Raw genomic sequence first — 26,220 nt, forward strand, 5'->3', positions numbered from 1 at the left:
CATTATCTAATAAAAATCAGTAAATTAATAGACCAGGGGTGAAGACATGTTACGCGGAGACTATAAATTATTGCCGCGGAATATATTTTTAGGCTGTTTACAAAGTTCAAAAGATTAATAATAATAATAATAATAATAATAATAATAATAATAATAATAATAATAATGGGTATGGTGCAATCTTTGGCCTCGAGACACCTCATCATATACACGACGCGTCACCACTGCCATAATGGCCGGGAAAATAAGAGAGGGAGGGAAAGCTAATTTATCGAAAGGCAGACACATGGGCCTAAGTGATAGCATACTGTAATAATATATAAGTTTTACGTGCCGAAAGCAACGTATGATTATGAGATGGCTTAGTGGAAGGCTCTGAAATTTTCGACCATCTGGTGTTGCGATTGGCGGGTGAGACGGATAGCGGGCAGATCTAATTTAGAGCGCTCAACTGCTACTGCCGTAGAATGACGCAACATCTTCAATTTCGTTTATACGCTTGTTGCATAACTTGCGTCGTTCCACACGTGGTAATGATTTGCTGTACCAAAAATAAAATGCACGCTTAAATGAGCACGTCATCGGTAAAAAGAAGTCTAGTCACGGTCCCTCATGTATTTGCCGAATGCGACTCGAAGGTGAATAAGTAAGACGACGACGGCGACGAAGAAGAATATGATTGTGATGATTGCCTGTATGTATGGCTTACACGCGCTCAGAGGGATTTGCCAAAAAACGATCTATTTGTAAGAAAAGAAATGACCACATAAGACTTGTATTGATACTGAATAATAAAGTAGTTCAAAGTATTTATTCATGTTAATTTAGATACTTGAGATCAAAACTACCCTGATCCACCATCCCTTCTGGTTGTTCTCAGACGATTGCATCAATCCCTCCTACCGAAAACTTTCTGCAATCGACGTGGTATTACCCGGCCTCCGGGATTAGAAGCTTTGGACATGGTTGCCAGGTTTGTTTACTTTGCGCCAGTTTTCAACTGGCGACGGCAGATAAAAAAAAACGACTTGGATACTTTACAACTGAATGGCTAGTTTCGTGTTGCTTTGATTTAAACCCAGTTATCAGTCTCGGGGCGTCGCAGCCGATGGGGTCGAAACGTATGACGACGGTGTGCTTCCAGCTCCCAAAAATGAAGTTCCTGAGGGGAAGTGTAATTGGGAATGGACAGAAGAACCAAAAGCGCTGAAAATTCAGGGCGCACTGAGATATCTGACAAACTGTTTGGATTTGTGATCATGGAATTGAATATAATTTATGCTTCAATCACAGACACCGCCATTTTGAGCACCCTCATGCATGCAGTGGTCATCTGTGCTGTCCGTAGCTTCCAAGAGAAGCAACGCAGGGCATGTGTGGAGAGAGAGAGTCAGCCTGAGAAAGCACATGTGAATTCATCAGCGTGGACGAAACTATCGTTGAAGTAAAAAAAAAAAGATGCTTTTATCGCAGAAAATATTATTTCGAAAGGTTTTTTTCTGCACTTAGTTGCGTTACCACAATACTTTACACTTCAATAACAACCTCGCGTACGTTTTAACACACGCGCGGCTACTTTTGCCTAGTTTTGGCAACGTTTACTGCCTCTTGATCAGGTTGGCTACTTTTTTGCTAGTTTTGATTTCTTGGTTAATTTCTCTTTCCTACCTGGTAGCGCTAGTATTGGAAGCCTTCTGTACCGAACGTGGTTTCCGTGACTCTGCGATCGGACCACTGTCGACCAAGTGAGAATGTAATGTCCCTTCGTAGTGACGTCATAATGGCGTCACATATCTGGTGAAATGTGACGTCTTAATGACGTCACATAGTGACGTCGCCACGTGATTTAATGGTGTCATAGGGTGATGTCTGCAATTGTGCCATCGGGTGTCGTTAGGGTGACGTCATCATTGTTGATGCCGACGCCGCCAACGGCGACTTCAGGCTTGCGGTGGCATCTTGAGGCTTTTGGCTTAATATCTGAAATATACATAAAATCTGTGGGAATAACTGATAGATGAAATGACAACAGCTGGCCCTTCACTGGTGGTCACGAAGGTGAAGGACTCTTCTTGCAGAGAACAAAAGCGTCATCTTCACGAGGCGCCAATATCGTTTATTCGAAATAGCATTATTTCCTCACTTCTTTTGGCTCGTGAATACACGAAATCATTGATATTATAAAATCATTGATACTATAAAATATACTCGCCGCAGTAACAAAAAACTAACGCATCGCATTACCACTCAGCAAGTTCGTCATCACGTCATAGGTCTTGCCGCTATCTCTCAATATAGATCTACACTTTGACGGTGCGACCCGAGCTTATCCGCTGAGTCGTCGCCACGTTCCTGAAAAAAACAACAAAATGCTCAGTGAGAGGTGCGAATTGTGGCACTGATCTGCTCTAATTCCATAAAATGGTGAGTGCTTATAGAACCCTACCGTTGCACTATTCAATATTCTGAAGTCTTCCTCGTACTCGTCCTGCTTTTCGTTGTTTCCGTCGTTCCGGAGCCAGTCCACTTCCGGCGGAAGCTTGTAGTCCTTGCTGGCGATTATCAGTAACACCGGGCGAATTCGGTCCTGGTAAAACTGCTTGGGTGAAACCGAGTAGTTTCTTAGGTAGCGCAACAGACGCAGCCCAAGTCAAGGAAGAAACAACAACAACAACAACAACAACAACAACAACAACAACAACAACAACAACAACAACAACAACAACAACAACAACAACAACAACAACAACAACAACAACAACAACAACAACGACAACGACAACGACAGCAACAACAGCAACAACAACAACAACAACAACAACAACAACAACAACAACAACAACAACATGTCGACGTGTCAGAAGAGCATATCCTTATAGAATGCCCTCAATACGATGAACAGCGCGCCGGAATGTGTGATCGCTTGAACCGACTCGACAGAAGACCATTGCGATTGGAAAAGCACTTGAACCGTGGCCACATTCTGATAATCAGAGGCACGCAGTATGCGCCCTCCATATTTTTTAATGGACACAAACTTAATGAACTCTCTTTAGTTCATATTAAACATTGCCACTATTCGTACGGACTTTATTCTCAATGTGATCCTGATATACGAACTGAACTATGCCCATACATGCAGTGCTCATATATTTTTTTTATAAGCACTATAGTGTATATACGTACTAAGTGCCCCTGATTACTTTTTTTTCTTTTATTCCTCATTTTTTGTATTTTTATGTTAACCTTGTACATTACTGCCATATGATGTTGGGATAGCCGGCTTTAATAACGTAGACTACATTTTCACATTTACCTAAATATAAATGAAAAAAAACACCGGGAGAGGCTTGCGACCTGCTGGGGGTGTAAGCAGATTTCTGATTATGGTGTTGGTGAGATGCGAAGAAAAAGTGGACAAAAAGACAACCTGCTGCCTGCATGGACAGAAGATACAACCTTCAGCTCCGTAGCTTGTATACGTTCGGTCCCAGCTGGTGCTGTCAGCAGGCAGTCTTCTCGTTCACATTACTTTCTTCGCACGAGTATCAATATTACTACGATGCACGTAAATGGCACAATTAGCGTACCCGATACCATCATTGGCTTCATTATCTGTCGATTTTTAATAACGTTGTATGAAACCAAGAAACAAGCCCTTGAATTTTCTTCCTCCATCGAGATCTTAATTCTACACCGCGTGCTCACCGTCACTGGGAATCGAAACCGCATCCTGATAAGCGCAACAGGAACTCTTAATCTACCATGGCCAATATTAGCGAACTTATGGACGTTACCGGGAAGGTAATCTTCATCGTCTGTGATGACAGGTAGATTGGAGCGACGAAAGAACATTGCGTGTCGGGATCGAGGGCCGTGCCTTGTATCAAGATTGCGTCCTCTATCTCTGCGCTCAAGTTGAACTTGGAGCAGCGTTCCAGGTCCGGCAAGAGGAAGGATTCCAGCCTCTGACTGATCTTGTCCAGGGGCCACGTCTGCAAAGGAAGCAAAGAATTGCGAGATCGTCGCTGCAGTGCAGGTCTCATGGTTTATTGCACCACATAAGATACACACGCATCACTACAGGCGTACCACTGCACCGTATCACTACAGTCATACCACCGCACTTTCGTTACACCACTACATGGTGTAAAAGAAAGTGCAGTGTTGCTTTTGAAGCAACAAAGCTAGCCAAAGAATTCTCATAAGGAAGTTGATCAAGACGTCTGATCAAAAAGCTTCTATCTCTTCGATATCAGTGCTTACTACAGAAGTGCGTAAAATAAAAAAAAAACACTACGTGACATGCCCACTCGTGCGCGAGTGTGCGGGATGATTCTTGTGCTCCCAAATTTTGCACATGCAAACGACTACAGTATTTTCTCAGCTGTGCTGCCTCTACAGAGCAGTGGCAATGGTAGCGGCTGTGCGACGAACACGTTTCGGTAGCAGCAACACTAGCGATCGCCGCAGCGTTTGCTCATAGCTGCAACGAACCGGTGCGAGGGAAGCATATTGTTTGCACGTGGAACGTTAGAGAGCACTCGAACCTTAGAGTGCATAAGCGTGAAAGGGGGCATCTCACGTGGTATTTATTTGCATTTTGTGGGCTCCATACGCAGTAGGCAGAAAAACTTTAATACCTAAAGTATAGCAAGCTAGAAATTCTAATGTTTGATATGCGGGGCTTAAAGTCCCAAAACTACCATACGATTATGAGAGACACTGCAGTGGAGGGCTCCAGAAATTTAGACCAACCAAGGTTCTTTATCATGCAACCAACCTGAGCACACGGGACTGCAGTATTTTCGCCTCCATCGAAAATGCAGCCGCTGAAGCCGGGATTCGGGCGTGCGACCTCCGGGTCAACAGCTAAACTGTCTAAACGGACGTTTTGCGTCCCGATTTACAACTTTCTTGTGGAAAGTTCTGGCGAGTTTTGTCGATTCAAAAGCTTGTTAGTGACATAATTAAGCAATTAATTGACCAGAACACAAAATATAGCTTGACTTACTACAGGCAAGAGGTCTGCAACGTGCATTTGGTCGCGGGTAATTGAGGTTTCGGCATAGTTTTAAACTATAGCAAAACATGACTGGGGCACCCTGCATTATTCGCAGCTCCAGGAAACATGAGAGCACGGCTAAGCCAGAGTTTCACATGCCCTCACGGTTAGGAATCTTCGTCCTTACAAACTATTGTTTTGTAGACCATTGTGAGGTAAACACTGCTACCAACCTGGTATTTTGGGTGCGCCTGCAGTACCATGAAGGCGATGATCTTGGCAATGTGAGACCAAATCTGGTACAGGAAGCTCGGAGGCCTGGTGAAGATCTGTATTGCGTTCATGACGCGCTCCCTAGGTACCACGTACGCCTGCATAAGCATGGCCTAGGTGAGCATGCGCGTCGGCGCAGCCATAGCCGAGCAGAGTCGGCCCAGAACAGACGGACCTGAGACTATTGAAGGGTGATGTCTGAATAAACACATAGTCCTCAGGAGCACCAAGAGAGAGAGAGAGAGAGAGAGAGAGACGAGTATGTGATATCCTGTTCAGAGAGTTTTGGCTTGCCTCCTGTATCGCTTTCTTTAAAGAGACACGTGGGTCCCCCTTTTTTTTGTGTCCCACGACTTTCTGAGTAGAGTTTAATAATCTCCGAAGAGACTTCACGTGCCTAAAGGTTATCTCATACGTGAGAAGTCAGAACTCCAGACTGCTTAAGCCAGCCGTAATAACTTTGGTGTGCACAATGAGTACAAAGAGCTATTATCATCATGAGCCGTCGGTGATTTCTTGAATCCCTGTACAGTAAAGCCGTTTAAGCTTCCGTACCTCATGCCTAATTCATTATAACTGCTAAGCTCCGTATGCAGAGAACAGCAGGTGCAAGTGTGAAACGAAAACTCTGATCGGTGAAGTACAAAACTTGAAACTCGTGAAGTAGGGAAATGGAGAAAAAAAATAGAAAGAAAAATGAGAAGTAGAGCTAGAACGAAAGGGAGACAGAAAGCGAAAGGAAGAAAGGAGAGAAAGAAGCAGTAAAGCTTGCATAATGTCACGCAAGGCTTGAGACAGCTGGGAGCCTTTGAACTTTTGCAAAACAGCCACTAACCCACAAATAAAAGATAACAACAATAACAACTAATTAAAGGGACTGTCTACCGCTCGGAAAATTTTTTCCGATTGTGGCGCAAACGAAAAAATTGTTCACCACATCAGCGGCAACGAGCATGCCTTCAACCAAGAAAGAAGAAAGTATAATTTTTACTTGATGTTCAAAGTTGATAAAAGGTGACCACTAGCGTCACCCAACAGCGAACGTGGGCAATCTTGAAAATCTATTGGTAGGACAAGAAATGCTCGCAGGTAAACTTATTAGAATGGTAGACAGTCCCTTTAAAGCCCAGCAATGACCTAGAAGCTGCCTAAAAAATAACATAGCTTGGAACCTAGGAGGTACCTAGAAACTTGCTACAGTGAACTGAAATCTTAGTGATTACTTAGAAACAACCTGAAATCGCCTAGCTGAAGATTAAAAAAAGCCAGAAACATGCTAGAAACAAGCTACAAACGACCTTAAGGCAAGCTAAAAACAGTTCGGCATCACCTTGCTAAAACCCACAACGACACCTACGAGCAGCCATATTAGAATTTAATACCATCCAGCCTCACAGTTTCATCTCTTGTGAGACATGTATGCAAGCTTCGCCATAATTTTTTCCTATAGAGTGCGCTACGAAAAACCGGATGCCTTTTACCGGTCATTCATAGGCTATTCCCGTTGGTGCTCACATATATCTGCGTCTCTGCGACCACGCGTGTGATGGAGGGTTCGTTGGTGACGAGCCCCAGCACACCGAGGCAAGCGGGCGCGCTCACGTAGTCGAGGAAGTAGCCCTCGTTGTAGAAGAACAGCTGCGACACCGAGTTCGGGAGCGAGCCGTCGCGGGGGTTCACGAACTCACCTTCGACCTGCGACGGTGATGCAGTTTACGACAGAACAGTGCAACAAGGAGGCACCGCGAAACGCACAGGAAACTACGCTGTCTATACTATCAGAAGTTGAGTAGACAAACTGTGTTGCGTCCAATGTGTTCCAACGATCCTTATTCTGCGCCGATCTTCCATAATATTCATGAACCAACTAAACAAACCATACTCTTGCATTGGTGATGCACTTTACTGAACATTCGAGGCTCCCTTTTCAAGGGTATCAAGCATAAAATGAGACAGTATGAACTGGAGCCATGCAGTAGAAGGTTCTGGTACGTTGATTCAATGGTAACTATGTTAAAGTAAAACAATATCGCAGCATATCTACGGAGTGAATGATGATGAGTGTGGTGAGACGTTCATCCGTCTGTCCGTCTGTTTGCCTGTCTGTGAATATGTTGTGCTGGCTACGCCAGAGGATTGGACGGCGCTAGACTACAAGGAGCTTCGCTCCTAAAGTAGGAAATGAGAGGCGAAGTACCGTTGTTATGTACAAGTACTGGTACGTCAGAAGCGTGACTGCACTGATCTTGGCGCAGTATGCATTACTCGAATGACTGTGGCGGGTAAGTTATCATCAGTTTCGGCGTTTAATTCATTTAGGTTTCGATGTAGCCAACTTGCACTGAAAAAGCTAAATTGATGAGCCCACGCGAATAAAAAGGTATGGCATGCAACGACGAGCTGGTGCTCCTTTAATCTAGGACAGATATCTGAACTGGCGAGAATTATAGTGAAAGAAAAAGGCATACAGAAAAGGTACACAAGGGACAAATGCGTTGGTCCCTTGTGCACCTTTCCCGCGCGCTGCGTTTTTCTTGCGCTAAGTAATTCTTGTCTTTATGCTCCAACAACTTATCTTCAGGCGGATTCTCTGGCTTTCGAGATATTCCCTTGCCACAAAGGTAGATTTTATTTCAGTTTCGCAGAACAAAACAGGTGCACGTACTTTGAGGATTCCGGAGTAAGTGAGCAAAATCGGGTTCTCCTCCCCTCGCTCCACGATCACTTCGCCGGGGGCGAAAGAGACCGGCCTGATTTGGATCTGGTGGTAAGAACGAGACGCCCATAAGCATTCGGGTGGGTGTCAGATGAAAATTCCGTCTTAAGATGCACAGCATGAAAACTTCCTTCCTACGCTTATTCAAACACCGGTAATACAACGACAAAAATGTACAACCGCAGTAGCATTACAACCCGCTTCTCCCGCAACAGAGCAAGTGTGTCTGGTGGTTTGGTACATGTAAAGTAACATACATACGTGCATACATACATACATACATGCATACATACATACATACATACATACATACATACATACATACATACATACATACATACATACATACATACATACATACATACATACATACATACATACATACATACATACATACATACATACATACATACATACATACATACATACATACATACATACATACATACATACCTACATACAAAAACGTGTTAAAAAGAACGGCATAACCACTTCGATATACAGGGTGTTCCACCTAAAAAGCACTAAGAAATAAAAAAACTAAAAATGAGTGCTACGAGTTGCCAGCTAGCGCAGTATTGTTCTTAGCTGTATGTAGCGCGTCAGAATAATTGTTTTGATCCGCCAAGCACGGTAACTAACAAATATTGCTTAATGAAGTTTTTAAATACTTACTCGAGGGAAAACATTTCAATACAAGACTTGTTGCTCTTATCCACAGATGACAAAATTTTCAAGTTATGGTGAGATGACAACGCTGGTTAATTTTTTTCCCAGTGTTTGTTTAAAGAGAGCGAAATTAAAAAAAAATACTACGTGATTGCCGCCTAACGCGCGGTGCTTTGAGTGCCACCAAGTGTAAGTAGAACAAACTAGCGAAGGCTTCTCACGCAGGAAGGTCGCTTGAACATTATCGGTGACTACGATAGACATTAAGCGATAGTTGGATGGTACCATTAAAAAAAAGGGGGGGGGGCGAAAGAAAGAAACGAGGACAATAAACTTCGACGAAAAGGCGGCTGCCACGTACATTGCATTGCGAGACCGGAGGCAGCTTTCAGCGCAGTGCAGAAGTTTTTTTTTTATTTTCGAGCCAACGAAAAAAAAAGATAGTCGGGGAGAGAGTGAAATTTCGATAAAAAAAGACTATAAAAAACGTCAACGGTGATTATTCAAGAAGTTTTTTCTTATCGTATCTGCATCGATTCGGTGCGGTAGCTCAATACTTGCAAGGAATACGGCACGATTGGTTATGAGTTCAAGAGCTTATTGCTCGTACTTCGTCTCCATTTAGAAATTCACGTTTAGTACCCGTATTTTAGAGCTCAGTGCGTTTAAATAAACAGAACATAAAAGTGTTCTGTGCTCTTATAGCTATTTTTTAAATAGTAGGAGAGCTAGGTGTTAAAAAGAGATCAGCCTAATTGCAAAGTCCAAAGCGCTTTTATTGACACGTCATGGGCAGTTACATAGCGTGCTCAAGCAGCCCTCCATCAGCCCCTATGCGTGCACAATCTACATCGAGTCAGCTCATTTTCTGTCGCGTTTCGTAGCATTCGTGCAGTAATAGAGCGGCACACATCTACTATTTTAGACATCAGTCTTCCGGGCGTTGTCGTCGCTTCAGTGTAGACGTGGTCTTTAATGTATCTCTATAGAAAGAAATCTAGCGGAGTCAAATCTGGGGATCTTGAGGGCCACTCTACAGGTTCGAGACGTCCGATCCATTTCTCGGGAAATTCTCGATCAAGCCACGTTCGAGTCCGCGCGAAGCTGTGCGGAGGAGCTCCGTCTTGCTGGAACCAGATATTCCCAAGCTGAGCTAGAAAGAGGATGCAGGTGAAGACACCCAGCGGGCCGTTTAGTATTTTGCCTATCTTGCGTTCCATGGTGAGTGTTCCATCGAAAAAGACCGGGCCAATAATTTTGCCGTCGTAAAGGCCGCAACAAACAGTGAAAGACCACGACCATGGTGTTATGACGGCAACAGCCTGTGAATATTTGTTGCGCTCCAGTAATGACCACTGTGAACATTGACTTGGGCATTGCGCGAGAAGCGAGCTTCATCAGACCAGACTATGCTCTTCAGGAAGCCGGGATTATCTTCTTCCTGTATGAGTATCTAGTATCAGAAGTCAAGACGACTTTGCAAATCTCGGTTTTCCAGCTGTTCATGCATGTGAACATGGTGTGGGTGAAGTCCTCCACTCTTGAGTACGCGCAAAACACCACTGCTAGAAACGCCGGTCACAGCACTAACGTCGCGCGAGATTGCGTGAGGATTGGCTAACATGTAAGCAAGAATGTCTGTTTTAAGAGGAAAATGTCTGTTTTAAGAGACTCAATTACACCTTTTGTGCGTTGACGTTGTTTTTTGAACGTGCCTGTCTCCATGAGCGTTTCATAATGTCGCACCAATGTTGAACTATTTTACCGAATTCCTGGGTGCCATCTGAGAAATAATATTGCCGCCTTTCTCCTGTTTACGTTCCCTCGGCCGAGGACGAGAACCACATTCGAACGTTCTTCATTAGTGAAACGCATTATTTCGGACTAAGACTTTCCCTTGTCAAAGCGTCTCAAAAAAAAAAAAAAAAAACTGCGCACCACATATTACCATCGTGTTTTTGATATCTTTCTTTTATTAAAATGGCACTCTCTTTCCCACCATAATGTTTATTGTTGCCCCCCCCCCCCTCCCCCAAAAAAACATCTCTGTGCTGCGCCGAATGCTGTGCCCGGTTTCGTATCGCAATGCACGCATAGAGAAACATACTTGCACGTGACAGCCGCTGTTTCGTCGAAACTTATTATCTTCGTTTCTTTCTTTCAGCCCCCCCCCCCCCCCATTTTTTTAATGGTACCTTCCAACCATCGCTTAATGTCCATCGTAGTCACCGACAGCCTGTTCAACCGACCTTCGTGCATGAGAAGCCTTCGCCAATTCGTTCAACTTACATTTGAGGCATGGCGCTCTCTGGCCATCAATTGACCCTTGCACCATTAAAAACCACTCATCATCATCATCAACTTACATTTGAGGGCTCTGAAAGAACCGCGCATTAGGCGGCAATCACATGGCATTTTTTAAATTTCGCTCACGTTAAACAAACACTGAAAAAAAATTGCCACCATTGTCATCTTATCGTAACTTCAAAATTTTGTTATTTGTGGATAAGAGCTACAAGTCTTGTACTGAAGTTTTTTCTATAGAGTAAGTATTTAAAAAGTTAAGCAATCTTTGTTAGTTACCGTGCTTGGCGGTTCAAAAAAATTATTCTGACGTGCTACAAACAGCTAGGAACAATACTGCGCTAGCTGGAGGCGCGTAGCACTCATTTTTAACTTTTTATTGCTTGGTTCTTTTGAAGCACTGAAGCACCCTGGATATAACTTATTTCAGTTATATATGCACGATGTAGTAGGTCCAATGTAGTAGGACTTCACGAATATGCTATCCAGCCAGCTGGGTCATCGCGTTTTAAGGCTGGAGGACAGCGCAGTTTTGAGGTCAGGCGATACTCTTGAGGCTGATGGAGGAGAGAAAGATTCGGCAACTTCCGGGGAGTCATTTCCAATGTGTCCATATAAAGGATATATCCGCGGTTCATTTCGGTAGAGTGCCTTCAGTTACTCAAGATAACGGTGAACTGGGATGTTTGCTCTTGACCACATCGATGAACCCAAACCACCAGCTCAATTCCACCATAAGAAAAAAGTGCAGGAAATCTACAGAAACAGGAACTTATCAAGTGTGAACTTGCCTTTCACTGTGGCAGATGTTTGAAAAAGATGCAGAAAATGCGCACTGACAGTCACACGCGCGTTACACGGGCGGCCGCATTAAACCTAATTGAATGGCTTAGGCGAGCACAAGTTATTCGAGTGCTGCGGCCATTGTGCGGAAACGCATTCTGTTCCTCTCATTTATGTCGAAAATTGTTGAAGATACGTGATATAAAAGTGACATTGAGTATCATTGAGTATAAAAAATAAAGAAGTCTGAAAACGAGGTCGAGCTGGTCGCCGAACTCCAGCCGCTTAACTACGGCTAAAATGGACCATTCAAAAGGGGTACACTTCGAGAATAACTCCCCAGCCATAAATATGTAAAGAGGAGCATGCTGGGAGCTGTGACCAAAGCATGGAGTACTAGGGGGGGGGGGGGGGCGTTGGAGGAGGTTGACTTGCGGACGCGAGATGCGCTCGCTCTTTAATTTTGGTTCTTTTCCCATCAGCGCACCTCAATCACCAATAAAATACGAAAAGCAAAAGCTGCACGAGCACAAGCACGAACAAGTAGCGGCTTCAGTGGAGGTTGGTTTATCAATACTATGCGTGCTGTCTTCTGTGTCCCCTCTCCTTTATGGCTCAAGCGCATTCTGTTCTTCCAATATAAGTCGACAGTTATGATAACTTCGTGCCATCAAAATGACGTTGAAGAGAAAAACCGCAAAGAGAGAGCGCGCTGCTGGCCGAGCTGCCCCCAATCAGTGGGAGCTGGAATAGAGAATCGTGGAGAAATCAAGTAAAGCTTTCCGGGTGATGTATTTATTGCCCACATTACCCATTCGCGTTAGACTAAAAGACTGGGCGCCGCAAATATTGCATGGCGGCGGTGGCATGGTCACTCTCAAGACTTCGGCGGCGGCGCGAGCGACGTCAGCAAAAAGAGGCGGTGACGCACAGCTCAAACTATTTGAGCGCACTGCACTTAGACATTGTTTACAAAGTATGAACTGGACACTTCGTTCCTTTAGTTCGTAAATTGTAAATGATAGTATTCTGATATGTTCAAACACATTTTCAATTTAGCGCATCAGGAATAATTGTTTTTTCAAGATCAGACTCCAAACACTCGAATCGTCTGCCCACTACACAGGGTGGTACACAACGCAATAATTCGCATAGTCTGACATTCAAAACGAGGCAATCACTGCAATCACTGATGAGACAGGTTGGTAATATAAAAGATAAGTGTTGCTTACGATACGCTATTTTCGTGACTAACGCACGTACCCAAGTGGTCAGCGTATGACTCATGCGGAGAGGCGATAAATGTTGAAGTAAAAGTTTGCGTGCGCTATACTAAAACCGCCTACTGCATCATGACAACTACGTCGAGCTTGGCATAGCGAGATTGACACGCACAGCGAGGAACTGTCGCACGCTGTCCGAGTCAATCCAGGGAATCACGCGCAGCATGGCGATAGGCTTGTAGCTGGTAGGCAGGCTGCAGGGACCAGCAATGACGCGCATGCGTCGTGCCTTGAGCATCTGCGATGACAGGAAAATATGAACTACGATGCAGACGACATAAGTTTAAAGCAAGGGGTAGATAACGACTAGAGCGTAGGTATTATTTACCAAAATGCGAAAGAAATTGTTTAGATGTATAACAATACTTCACTTATGCACAATCTTAATTGCACTAGAATAAAATGGATGTGATGAATTGAAGTCACTGAGGTATATTGCACGTGCTCGAACAAACCCAGAAGAGCGTCCCCCAGAAGAACACGCTGACAAGTCTCACGCAGTGAATGCTACTACTTCTATTTTTACTACTACTACTACTACTACTACTACTACTACTACTACTACTACTAATAATAATAATAATAATAATAATAATAATAATAATAATAATAATAATAATAATAATAATAATAATAATAATAATAATAATAATAATAATAATAATAATATTAATAATAATAATAATAATAATAATAATAATAATAATAATAATAATAATAATAATAATAATAATAATAATAATAATAATAATAATAATAATAGTAATTATTATTATTTTCGATGTATCAGCACCATTGAATTACACCTCGTATAGCTGACATCGTTTAGTTCTTGATGTTTTCTGTCTTACCTTCAATTCACCTCCTACAATAGGTGTACGTGTCGTACCATATATAGATATGTGGTGGGGTAGCTAAGTCGATCACTATCAGTGCTATCAGTGTCTGCAGATTACACATCCCCGTAAAATTTCATTCCGGTCAAAATGGCAAGTTTCATCACAATATCAACTACGCCATCATAGTGCGCGCCATGGTGTTAGTGGGGTCTCATAATTAGGCCACGGGCTGTAGTGATTAGTTGCTGTGTTGTCGCGTTGCATAGCACGACAAGGAGCTTTCTAAATGGTGCGATACATGGCCACGGCGGCCATGGTTAGATGTGGACGAAACGCAAAACACGTCAGTGTACTTAGATTTAGGTGCGTGCCAAAGAACAATGGGAAATCAAAATTCACTAGGTGCCGCCCGCTATTCAAGCCCTGAAATTAATATCGTTGTTTTGGCGACTAAATTTTTTACCTTAATTTTTTCTTAATTAATTTTTACCTTAATTTTTTCTTCAATTGTTATAGAAATCCCCATTCCATCGCCCACAGCGTCCCTTAGCCTCTCAAGGTTCTTTGGTTATTTTCATGTTTCCGTTCTATGTCTGAACAGCTACAATGAAAGTACATGTCATCTATATATAAAAGTTCATAGTGAAATGTGGTTTCTTAAAAATAACAATGGATGTCTGCTCACCCCTTGCAGTTCGAGGACAGCATTAGCGTCGAGCAGCCCTTCGGCCTTGTGCTCCTGCACGCTTCTGAGTACATCGTCCAAGATGGTGGTGCTCGCTTGACGACTACGAAAGGCCACCATAATGTCTGGGAAGCGAGACTAGAACACACAAAAGAGATATAGTTTAAGAATGCACCCCATCTATGCAAAGGGGTACTGGAAAGTTCCTAGCTTTGCACACAAAATAATAACTGTTGGGGTATAGCGCCCTGAAACCAAAACATTGCCACGCGCGTTTCTTGCTTTTCACTCTTGTTGCATTCGGTTTTAACCAACAAAGCTTGCTTGAAAGGCTCAGTGCAAACTGCGCCTCGTTGTTCTAAAAGGTTCGTGATTATTCTAGACAGTTTTGTTAAAATTGCTTGCAAGACGAGAACACTCGATATTATGCCGGAGCTTACGTGACGACCAGTGATGCGGCTGGAATATTCGACGGCACATGTACGAATGCCGACACGCTTGGTCGCTTGTCAGTTGATGGACGGCCGATGCTCTGTTCGCCACTATCAGTGCCGGTGTCTTGCTGTAATCTGATTATCCTTTTCCGTGGCACAAGCTCGGCTAAATAAACAGTTTAATCTTAACATCTGCAGTCTGCTCCCTTCGCCCGCGTTACGACCCCGTGACAATATGATTGATAGACGCCGCTGTGGACTCTGGAAATTTCGACAACCCGGGGTTCTTTAACGTGCACCTATATCTAAGCAAACGAGGCTCCTGCATTTCCACCTCCAGCGTAAATGGGGCCGCTGTAGACGGGAATCAATCCCGCGACTTGCGGGTCAGCAGTCGAGCATCGTGATCACTCGACCACCGTGGTGGGTACAATTCGCCAAATTAAGTTGTAGTCACAACTTTGAAATTACACAAATGCTAAATATTACGTGCCGAGATATTCGAACACTGAACATTGTTTTTTTCCATTTTATTCTTGATTTATTCATTGATGATGCATTCTTCATTGGGATGCGCAAACATGTTCAAAGATCTAGCTGCCAAATCGAAGACCCTTGGTTTCCAATGGGTCCGAAACAGCTCCTGTTCCCGTGAACTAGCTCGTGTTCACATGACCACCTCTAACCTCAAGAAGCATCTCTAGGTTCACCCATACAATGTCATTGAGAAAGTCAGTTATGCTGTTGAGAGCTGGTTTTACGAAGTATCGCAAGCTTTCACTGAATAGGCCAAAAGATATCACACAACAACGCAAGAACTTCATCAGTCGGACGGAGGATTACGTTTAGTAATTGAGGAAAGAATTGTATACATTTAAGGGTTCGTTATTTTTTTAGAGACAGTATCACTGAGATATAAGAGACAATCATGCCAAATAAAGTATAGGGGATGTCATATAAGGTAATTGTTTTCGGGGAAGGGTGGGGGAACATCCGTATATTGACTAAGAAAAGAAGAAAGATGTCTTTTGCCTTCAAGTCATTTTAGGCACATTCATAATCGTAAAAAACTTCGTGAGGCTTTTTTTATTATGAAAATAACACATGAAATGCTATTGCAGGATGACACACGAAGTGCCGCTACAAAAAAACAACCTATTTTTCGATGGCTCCCCACCAGAAACATCGCACAATGCCCGTCATACAGCAGCCCGCCCACCTGAATCTCGACGAGCCTTCGCATCACGAGCAGGCGGTTGAGCGTGGCGCGTCCGCGGATGTCGGCCATGATGTTGTCGTTGTTGACGAACTTCCAGGCGCTCTGCTGTACCTCTTCCTCGCCGGTGACGATGGCGTGACCGATCTCGTACGCATCGTAGATCTTCGCGTCTAGGTAGCGGTGCATCATGTCGGCCATGCGCTCGAACAGAAGCTGTATGCGAAAAAAAAAAGAAGTCAATTAAGGAAAAGCTGCTCAGCCGTTAAGTTCGGCTCGAGTTAAAAAGACGCGCATACGCACGCACAAAAAAAAAGTTTTTCTCGTAGAAGTGAAAAACAAGATGCCCTGTAATAGAGAAATGTGCAAAGAGGTAATACGGTTGGCGTGGCCAACTTAAAGTTCTCGCACTAGTGGTACGCCATCATTTCAAAGATTTTGATGGTCCTTAGTTTGTCCTACGTAACAAGAAAAAATGAGGTGCGTTGCCTTGTAGTGTTCTTTTAAGCAAAAGGAATGCCATGGCACTGACATCCGGTCAAAGTTGGATGAGTAGTAGGGCTTAGCAACCTCCTGAACATAGGGCGGCAAATGTACTTATAGGTCAGCTCTCTCTGACACGTGAGACTCGGACAGAACCGTGAAGCCTGGTTCGCGTGAGTTCGGGTGAGAAATATCTCCGAGAGCCTAATCGGAGTTAGTGTGGTTGAGGAAAATTTTGACGAGTCTAGGTCTGGTTGAGCACCAGGTGCGATTTGCACTCTTGTTGCATTGCGGTTTTCGCCCACAAAGCCTGTTAAGAATGCTCAGCGCAGATTTGGTGAGTGAGCCTGAGTGAGCTCCACTTTTTTTTTATTTTTTGCCGAACTGTGCTCACGATCGAGTGGAAAGAAGATGCCAGAGTGGAAAGAACAACAGAGGAAAGAAGATGGCCGGATCAAATTATGGATGCGAGCGTGTGAAAACAAAATAGAAAAAAAAGTCCTGGTGTATTCATGCACTGTAGAAAGCGGTGTTACGCGTATTGAATAGGGAAGGGATGAATATAATAATTTGCGCAGTTTGATTCAGCGAAACCACTGTATGATTAAGAGGCATGCTGTTGTGAAGGGCTCCATAAATTTAGACCATCTCGCATATGTGCAGAAACACCGCACAACGCACGGGCGTATAGCATTTCGCATTTGTCAAAATGTGACCATCCCAGCAGAGAACAAACCTTCGACCTTCAGGTCAGCCGTAGAGCAATGTACTACCACGGTGGCAGGATGAGCTCGAGGCCTAGGGTTCGTTCCCTGTCGTGATGGTCACATTTCGATACACGTATCGAAATGTGACTTCTGGTGCAGGCTTGTGTATTGTGCGATGTTTGTGCACGTACACCACATCGTCTGAATTTCAGGAATTACTGCAACCCTCTTACTCATTCAGCCAAGCGTTACGAGATTGGCAGACGTACTTGCGCAAATGTTGCGGCGGGACCACAGTTCTGACAAGTAAAACAGGAGATAACATGTTGACTCTCTTCTGTTAATCCCCGTTTCGCTTCGACCCAGTGCAGTTGTGACTCAACAAGCCAGTCGTTCGCGAGAAGTGGACGACTGTCAATTAGCTAGCGCTCACTGCAGCCGTATGCCTAATGGACGTATGTACTTGTACATGTGTCCATATATAAGCTTGCGTCACGTTATTCCACGCAGCAGCATGCGGCCTGCTTGTCGCGCTCACCTCTGCGTACTTGATGGCGTGGGAGAAGCGCAGCGAGATGACCACGATGAAGCAGACGGTGAGCGCGTTGTTGGCCAGCTGGTTTCGATTGGTGAGGAACAGGCCGCACTGTAATGCAAACACGAACATGCACACGGCGACCAACGCCACGTCCAACCGGTTGTAGTTGTCCATGCTCATGATGCGCTGCCCATACGCCGATACCTGCGGGGTACGGTGCAGATATGCTGCGATGCGTCGGCGCTCGGGACTAAACTAGCAAAGCGGTGACATTTATCTCACTTTATAGTAAGGATGCAGTGACTCTTGGGCGCTCCTCATCCACGAGATTTTAATACACATGAAAATACTTTGCGCTTGTCCATGTGTCTCCTTTTTTTGTCCCCATGTGTTCTACGCGAAGAACTTCCATGAATTTGTTTTCAACTAAGAGTGGCTAGTAGTTTTGCTTTTAGAATAATTGCGAATAGTTCACTCAATTCTTCCATGTTTCGGTGCTCACCACATGTGTTAGAAATTACCGCAATGACGAAGTGATTGGCATGATAGCCACCCCGTGTCACCTACTATGACCTATGTACAAAACTAAAATATTTTAAACAAAAATGCCAAGTACGTACCAAAGAAAATAAAAGGATAGATTATTCACTGCTGAGACAGATGCCCCTAAATTATGCCCTCTTTCCTTACTTAGGGCTTGCACGACTGAAACAGCCAGCAATTCATACTAGTGGCCGAGTAAACGAACAAGTGATAAAAACGTGGCTGATCCCCGTTTACGGCAATCGGTATAACACGAAAGTGTAACGTGTCCTTACAGAGGTAGTTGAGCGTTTCTTGTGCATTGTTTCAGCAACAGCAACAAATTGCAAAGTCACGTTAAGGACCGCAAGCACCTCGAAACTTGCTGTGCACACCTCAAACAGAAGCACGCACGAAGTTAGCAAAGCCAGGAGGAGAGCGGACTATTGATATAGTCTGCCCTGCTGTAAAGACAGTGGTTCATTTCTGTACCGTTTTTTCTCAGAATCTATTGTGCCGAAATTCGTGAACATAGTGTCAAATATTTTCCTACGTTACCCCATATGTTGTTCTGCAGATTTTAGAAAAAGAGTTTAATGTTAAATTACCCCACAAAGGGCTAAATCATAAACGTTATTTGGAATTAACCTCGACACAACTGACCATGACGGTGACCTCGATGGTGAACATGGCGAGGTACAGGGCCTCAACTGTGATCGCGGCCATGAAGGCGCTGCTCCAGGGCATCAGCAGAACGATGCGCAGCAGGCCGGCCAACACAAATACGACCGCCATCGCGGAGCTGGCGATGACCACATCGTAGTACGCGTGCTCAAACAGCTCGACCACTCGCTCGCGCAGGGCCCGATGGATACTCTCCGAAACGCTGGACGTGTCCTCGATGAGCCCCTTATCACGTGCCGTACCCAAGCTCTCTTTCTGAAGAATGCATACACAATGGTCAACTCACGGCAAGTACCGTATTTGCAAGATCATAATGTTACCTCAATTTGAAGCATGCATTGGATGTTTCTGAAGTCCTGAAGTTTGAAGTTTTGAAGTTCTGAAGTTCTGAAGTTCTGAAGTTTAGTTTGAAGTTTATTTCACCACAGTGTTACATTATACAATGTGTGGTGTGGAATGCGGGAAAAAAGCTGCGATAAAAACACAGCTTGACTAGCCCCACATCCCATCAATACAAGGCAGAAAAAGTGACAGCATTCATGAAGTCCTGGAAAGAACTAAACAGACACAAATACATAGTTTAAAGTGGCACCAATAAGAAATATTGCATACATAAAATTTTAAGAAATGTTGATAGGATTGCACTCTTTGGGGAAATACGAAAAAAATAGAAATAAGCAGAACATAACAAATCTTTGGAAATGGCTAAATCTCTCTCGCGTCATGAAAGTAAAAAAAATATTTGACATATCCTGTCGCGAAAGAAGGCGCAATTGTTCCAATGATAAATTGAATTTAGTTAGTATGTGGGGGAGTGAATGTTTCAGCATTTGTAGACCATAGTTTCTTCGGCATCGAGGAACCTTCCAATAATCACTCTGTCTAGTAGGTCGAGATAAGGTGCTGCGCTCTAAGCATGCTATGGAGATAAGATTGCTCCTTCCTTTGTTAATTTCAGTTTTTGAAGACGCTAGTAAACAATATTCATACATGTTGTCAAATCTTATGACTCGGAAATTGTTGAATAAAGGCAAGGTATGTGCATTATATTCGGCATTTGCAATAGAACGTAATGCATTTTTTTGTAGTGTAATTTCTGCTTAGAGTGCAAGGTGCCAGTACCCCACACCAAAAGACCGTAGCGTAACTGGGAAAAAAAAAGCGTGTTGTATATCATTAGCATCTGAGTAGTCGGTAAAAATGACTGACATCTCCTAAGCATGCCTAGTACCTTACTTAACTTGTTTCTTACCATTTCGGTTTGTGAATCCCATAACATATTCTCATGAAAAACAATTCCCAATGCTTTAGCGGTCGAAGAAAAATCAATCACAGAATCGTGCAGGTGTAGTTTTGAAGTAGCTTCGTGCGTTGTTCCTTTTGAACGAAATAGGACGGCTCTTGTTTTTGAACAGTTGATTTGTAGGGAGTTAGCAGTCGCCCATGCAGACAAGTCATCTAGTGTCGTGTTTGCTGCTGAAATTAGGTCATTTACATCCACACCTGTGAATAACAAGGAAGTGTCATCCGCATATATGACATATTTATTTGTGTGATTTATGTTTATAATGTCGTTGACATAGGTGATAAAAAGTAACGGCCCCAATATACTACCTTAGGGTACACCTTGAGCAAGTTTGCAAAGATGATTGTTTTGTGTTTATACTTATACCCTGTAGCCTATTGCTCAAATAACTGGTGATTAAGTTTAGCGCATTTCCTCTAATGCCATAATAGGGCAATTTTTGTAAGAGGGTATTGTGACTTATCCGGTCAAAGGCTTTGGAGAAGTCAACAAATATGCCTAGCGTAATTTTCCTGTCCTCTATATTACCTAATATAATTACCATAGGATCTGAAGTTGCGATCTGCCTGATTGTAGCTCGTTTTCCAGCATCGCATACTAAGTACTGTGAAGCTACAATACCCCCCGATTTTCGCCTTGCTGTCACTTCGTGCTAGAAAATATAAATAGCGTTTATTGGGACTAGCTTATTCGGGGTTAAGTCTACTGAAATAATTTACAGCAAGAAAGAAGAGAAAGAAGACACTCTGTGAGGAGTCTCTTCTTTCATTCCACTTCATTTCGTCCTTGGCATTTTTTTCACTAGGAGTTTTAATGCCCTTAATAAAAGCGGTACTTTACTCCTACTTAAAAAACAAAAAAAATAAAATCGCTTAAGGTAGCTGCATACTCAATTTTTCATGCTGAAATGCTACTAAGATTGAAGAAAATGACCCTAAAAATGATGACGAGAACGCGCAAACAGGATAACGCTAGCGGGGTAGTTTGTACAGTAGCTGCGTGAACCGAGTTTTTCAGCCTCAGACGCCTATGGTTTTCGCATTACACGTTAAAGCAGGAAAGTGTAAATTTGAGGGCTTGTTTTTTGACAAATAATTGGTCAGATGCCATCTCGTAATAAGAGCGCGTACTACGCTGCGCCAAGAGGTAAAAAAAAAAGTATTTCTACACTCGACGAATCAGCAACAGGTGGCGCTGACTGATGCTCAAGTTTAAAGGCAAGTATATAGCCTATATAAAGAACGGAGAGGTTACCGACACTGTAGCTCAATGGTAGAACCTCCAATGCGTCATTAGAAGGTCGCAGGTTACCTTTTCGTCCACTTTTCTTTCTTCACATTTACATTACATAAACAACATTCCATATACTTTCATTAGTCATATTTTCTGTTAGTTAAATAATGATGTGGAGCAGGATACCAATACTTCAAAACAAGGCATTTAAAAGTTAGCTGTGGCAGACATGGTATCGTGCTTAATTTATACGCACATTTTTCACGTATGAGCGAAATTTTCAGAAAAAAAACACGTCATTACATAGAATACAATATTGCCTGAATATACAGTGCTATACTTGTATTGCACGAATGAAAGTTGAATGAATCACTAAATTACCAGCCAGATGATCCATTGTGGTATAGCCAGTATAGACCCAATGATATCCATGTCCAAGTACCTGAAATGCGTGAAGGACGTTTTCACTATAGTATACAAACAGCTGCAAGTTATGCCAATAAGTATCGTGCTACAAAGGCAAATGTCGCATTTATTTGATGTATTTGCATACGCATATTTTATTTATTCACTGTTGGAAAGGAAGAGAATAAATGGTATTAAAAGGGCAGGTGAGTCAACCAGGGAAGAATATTAAATTTGCTACCCTACAAGTACGATGAAGATGGGGGACATTAAAACGAGAGAACAAATAAAGGAAATAGAAAGAAAGATAGCACATTACACAGGTCGTACACAAGCCCGCAGCTAGTAGCTGTCTATTAATCTCTTGGAAACGTTGTTTTAATTCCTATCTGTGCCCACTTAACATTCTTTTACAAGAATGTAACATTCATATTAAGTTATAACTCATGTACCGTCTCTTTCTTGGTGGTACTGGTTTATTACCTGTAGATTTTTTTTTCAGAGTCACCTGCTCAATCGCGGCAATTAATAATAATTTTGCCCAACTTTAGTATTTGCCAAGGCCTGCATATTTTGTACAACTACCATTTTTTCTTGTGCAGAACCAAATAGTTGAAGCAATGAATGCTCTGAGAATACTGGTGCTTTGGCCTGTGTACAATATGCATTGTAGTCATATCAAGAACTAAGGTTAGATGCTATCATACTGCGTGATAGACAGAGCCGTCAACGGGAAACTTTCGTAGATTCCACACTTACACTTTCTTATCGAATGGGTACTGAAGTGCAGCGATAAGGGTCAACTTGGTTCTCTGCTGAATGATCCCCTGGCGGTACTGTCGAGCGTAGCTGACCTGCAGGGAGCAGCAGCACAGTGATTTGATTTGATTGATATGTGAGGTTCAACGTCCCAAAACCACCATATGATTATGAGAGGCGCCATAGTGTAGGGTTCCGTAAATTTCGACCACCCGGGGTTCTTTAACGTGCACCCAAATCTGGGCACACGGGTCTACAGCGTTTCGCCTCCATCAAAAATGCAGCCACCGCTGCTGGGATTCGATCCCGCAACCTGCGGGTCAGAAGCCGAGTACCTTAGCCAATAGACCACCGCGGCGGGGCGACACAGTGAACATACGCGTAAGACCTCTAGGTGTCTTTCCCCAGTACAGAGTTTTTTGACTATGGGAAATAATACGTGGCGTTTTACGTCCCAAAACCACGAGATAATTATGACAGATGCCGTAGCGGAGGGCTCCGTATATTTCGACCTTTTTATGTCTTTTGACGTGTAGTCACAACGCGCTCTACACGGGTCCCTACCATTTCGCCTCCACTGAAATGCGACAGCAACGGCCGGGATTGGAACTCGTGGCCTTCGGGTATGCAGCCGAGCACATGCCTATAGCCACTTATTCATGGAGGCGGACTTTCTTTAACTACACACTAGAGGGAAAGCTGGCGCTAGTGTCTATGGGAGGAGGGTGCTTTGAAGGGCCATTCGGTACATGATCCTTAGGAGAACAGCGCAAAAAGCAGGACCAAGAAAGAATGATCCCACCACTCAAACGCTCGTGTTGTATGATCATTCTTTTTCCGTCCCGTTCTTGCGCTGTTCCCCTCAGTGTTTAAGGGAGGTGCCAAGCATGGCGCTTCAGCAAGCCTGGGAATGATGGGTTGCACACGAATGTGTCTAGGCTCCGTTTTTTTCGGCTCCGTTTGGCTCTTTGTCGGCTGCAGCCGCTATCCCGCAGATATTGTTCAGCTAAAAGTTCAAACGTTCTACTTCACCGCCTTGACCTCTGATGGCTAATTCCATCGGGAGAACAGAAGCAGTCAAAGCCACGCAAAATGAGCTGTCTTCACAGCCGGCGTAATACAGTGGTCGAGCAGGAGCAGGACCACCGTCATCCAGTGGTAAAGCAATGGACATTTTGCTTCACCGAGAGCAGCCAAAAGCAGTTTGTGACGTTCTCGCCTGAAAAGCAGAGTACGTGCAGTACCACGAGGGTACTTGACCTTGAAACGCCACATTTTTCTTATTAGCTTTATTTTGTTTGAGCCGGCGAGTCTGGCGCCAACGGTAGCGATCATGCGTAAATAGTTTTACGCCACTGATGATGGCCGTTTTGGCGACGGGTAGCGACAATGACGGCTGCGAAATGTACGCACCTACGCTTGCTGAATGCGTCGTTGCACAAAGGTACCGTATACTTGCAAATGAGAATAATGGCGACATGCGACTGCCAGATTTCACACGTTTTTTCACCGCTGCCCCACAGATAATGCAGGGGCTTGGGTTGTTTTGATCCCATGGTACATATCTTTATACTCGTCACGTTCTTCCCTGTTTTCAGGAAGCGTGCTGCATTCCAGTGGCAGATCAAGTGGTCCAGTTCTCAGGGCTTTGTCCTCTCCCCCCTCCTCCCCCTTGCTACACGACACCTCTACTTCTGTTCTCTCAATGAAATGCACCAATAGGCTCACCAACTATAATGTACTCATAGTTCCCGACGATCTATATTTTTCTGGAATGAAAGGCAGAACATAACAATAAATAACGGCACACTCGCGTTCGAAAATAAGCCAGGTTCATGTACCTTCTATCGTTGCAACAGTGGGTGAACGATTGCAACGCCACAGTTCCCTCTTGTAATTATTTTATGAAACTCTTTAGTGCCCAGCGCGGCTGAAGCAGCAATCGGTGCTACCTTCATGAGCGCACTAAAGTAAGGAGCGTAAGTTGCACATCAACTCAGGTTTCATATTCTGTCACGACGATCAGTAGGGAACTTCGGCGCTGCGAGATGATAATGCAGATGTGGAGAAGCTTTCATAATAAAAGCGAAGGTCTGTGATATTTACCGAAATAGCCAATAAAGAGTGCGCGATATTCCCAAAGAATTTGGTGCCTGTCAAATATCGAAGTGTGTAGACCATGAGTGAATTCGAGTAATAGCGTTCAGCGTGATGGACGCTTGTGACGTTTAGAGTGACTCTCAAGTGAATTTTGCATCAACTTAATGAAGCCAATGTGATCAAAACTTCCAAGCATCTGCACCAGGGGTGCATCCTACCCAGCATTATCATAAAAAAAAGCTTATCGTACTGGTTTTATCGACTCTACTATATTTTATGGTTACACGCCTGTATAACTGCACAACGTGCTTACCTGCTCGATCCTGAGCACATTTTCGACAGCCAAGGTGTCAATGTGTCTGGGGACCCTTTCAAGCCGCACGACACAACCAGTGCTCTGCATGAGAAATAAGGTACAGTGATGTATTTCTTTACGCATACTTAAAAGCACTATGTAAGAACAATAGTTTGAGGGTCTTTATTTTTTAGAGCGTTACGAATACAGGCGCATTTCGCGGCTGGTAGAAGGGCATGATTTGATGTTCACGTTTAGCGGAGATTTTCAAATATATGTCAGTGTATTTGAGAAATGACGATAGCTTACGTTTTAAAAGTGAGTAGCTCACGTGAGAATTTTCGGAAACGAGCTTCACTTGCAAGTGCTGTGATGTATAGATTAGTGCCCTTGTGCCGCGAACTGTGGCCGCCTTGTACTGCCTTTTATTGGTATTTACTACGATGTTGTGCCGGTCAGAGCATATTAGTGTCTAGCGTTTCTTTGCTTAACATGAATGGAATTGAGTTTAATTTGCAGCGGCTATGGCTGCATTTTCACGTGGGCGAGACCCAAAAACAATTGCGTACGATGGAGGCCTTTAAGACTGTCGAGCTTAGCCGCTTAATGCCAAATGACGTCAGAGCACTGCACATCTATTAATGGATTTCTAAATTTACGGTCCGTTACCCAACCGTTTCTTTTAAAACATGGCGTTTGTCACATAGCCACAAAGGAACAGTTGCTTACCATGGCAGACTGGAAGCGGAATGTGTGCTCGAGCGGGTTCCTTAGGAAAGTGTTGCGCTGCACCCAGCGCCAGTCGACGAGCAGGAACGAGTCGTCCTTCATGTGCAGGGCGCGCGCCGAGTCGGTCACCTCCTTCAGGTACTGCACCGCGTCGCGCATGGTGCGCATCTCGACGTCGGACACCTCCAGCACGCCTGCGCGCAGGCGCCGCCACGTGGACGACCATCAAAAACTATCCCCAACACAAACATC

The 26,220-nt window shown here is 43.8% G+C and overlaps 1 protein-coding gene across 4 annotated transcripts in view; it reads right to left on the reverse strand.

The window, feature by feature from the left end:
- Positions 1-2,095: 2,095 nt before the first annotated feature.
- Positions 2,096-26,220, reverse strand: part of LOC142814566 (sperm-specific sodium:proton exchanger-like) — an 86,349-nt gene continuing 62,224 nt past the window's right edge. For 2 of the 4 annotated variants that reach the window (XM_075893476.1, XM_075893479.1), the window contains 15 exons: positions 25,969-26,162; positions 25,258-25,341; positions 22,845-22,939; positions 22,062-22,122; positions 19,121-19,396; positions 17,936-18,139; positions 16,211-16,423; positions 14,558-14,695; positions 13,146-13,271; positions 7,944-8,039; positions 6,794-6,973; positions 5,239-5,376; positions 3,798-3,995; positions 2,447-2,599; positions 2,096-2,352 (listed from right to left, as the gene is read on the reverse strand). In XM_075893476.1, the coding sequence (XP_075749591.1) occupies positions 2,290-2,352; positions 2,447-2,599; positions 3,798-3,995; positions 5,239-5,376; positions 6,794-6,973; positions 7,944-8,039; positions 13,146-13,271; positions 14,558-14,695; positions 16,211-16,423; positions 17,936-18,139; positions 19,121-19,396; positions 22,062-22,122; positions 22,845-22,939; positions 25,258-25,341; positions 25,969-26,162 (2,219 nt within the window). In that variant the 3' untranslated portion in view covers positions 2,096-2,289. The remainder of the gene's footprint in view (positions 2,353-2,446; positions 2,600-3,797; positions 3,996-5,238; positions 5,377-6,793; positions 6,974-7,943; positions 8,040-13,145; positions 13,272-14,557; positions 14,696-16,210; positions 16,424-17,935; positions 18,140-19,120; positions 19,397-22,061; positions 22,123-22,844; positions 22,940-25,257; positions 25,342-25,968; positions 26,163-26,220) is intronic. The other 2 variants (XM_075893477.1, XM_075893478.1) reach the window with 2 other exon arrangements.

Source organism: Rhipicephalus microplus, chromosome 4 (assembly GCF_043290135.1).
Source record: "Rhipicephalus microplus isolate Deutch F79 chromosome 4, USDA_Rmic, whole genome shotgun sequence".
NCBI lineage: Eukaryota > Metazoa > Arthropoda > Arachnida > Ixodida > Ixodidae > Rhipicephalus > Rhipicephalus microplus.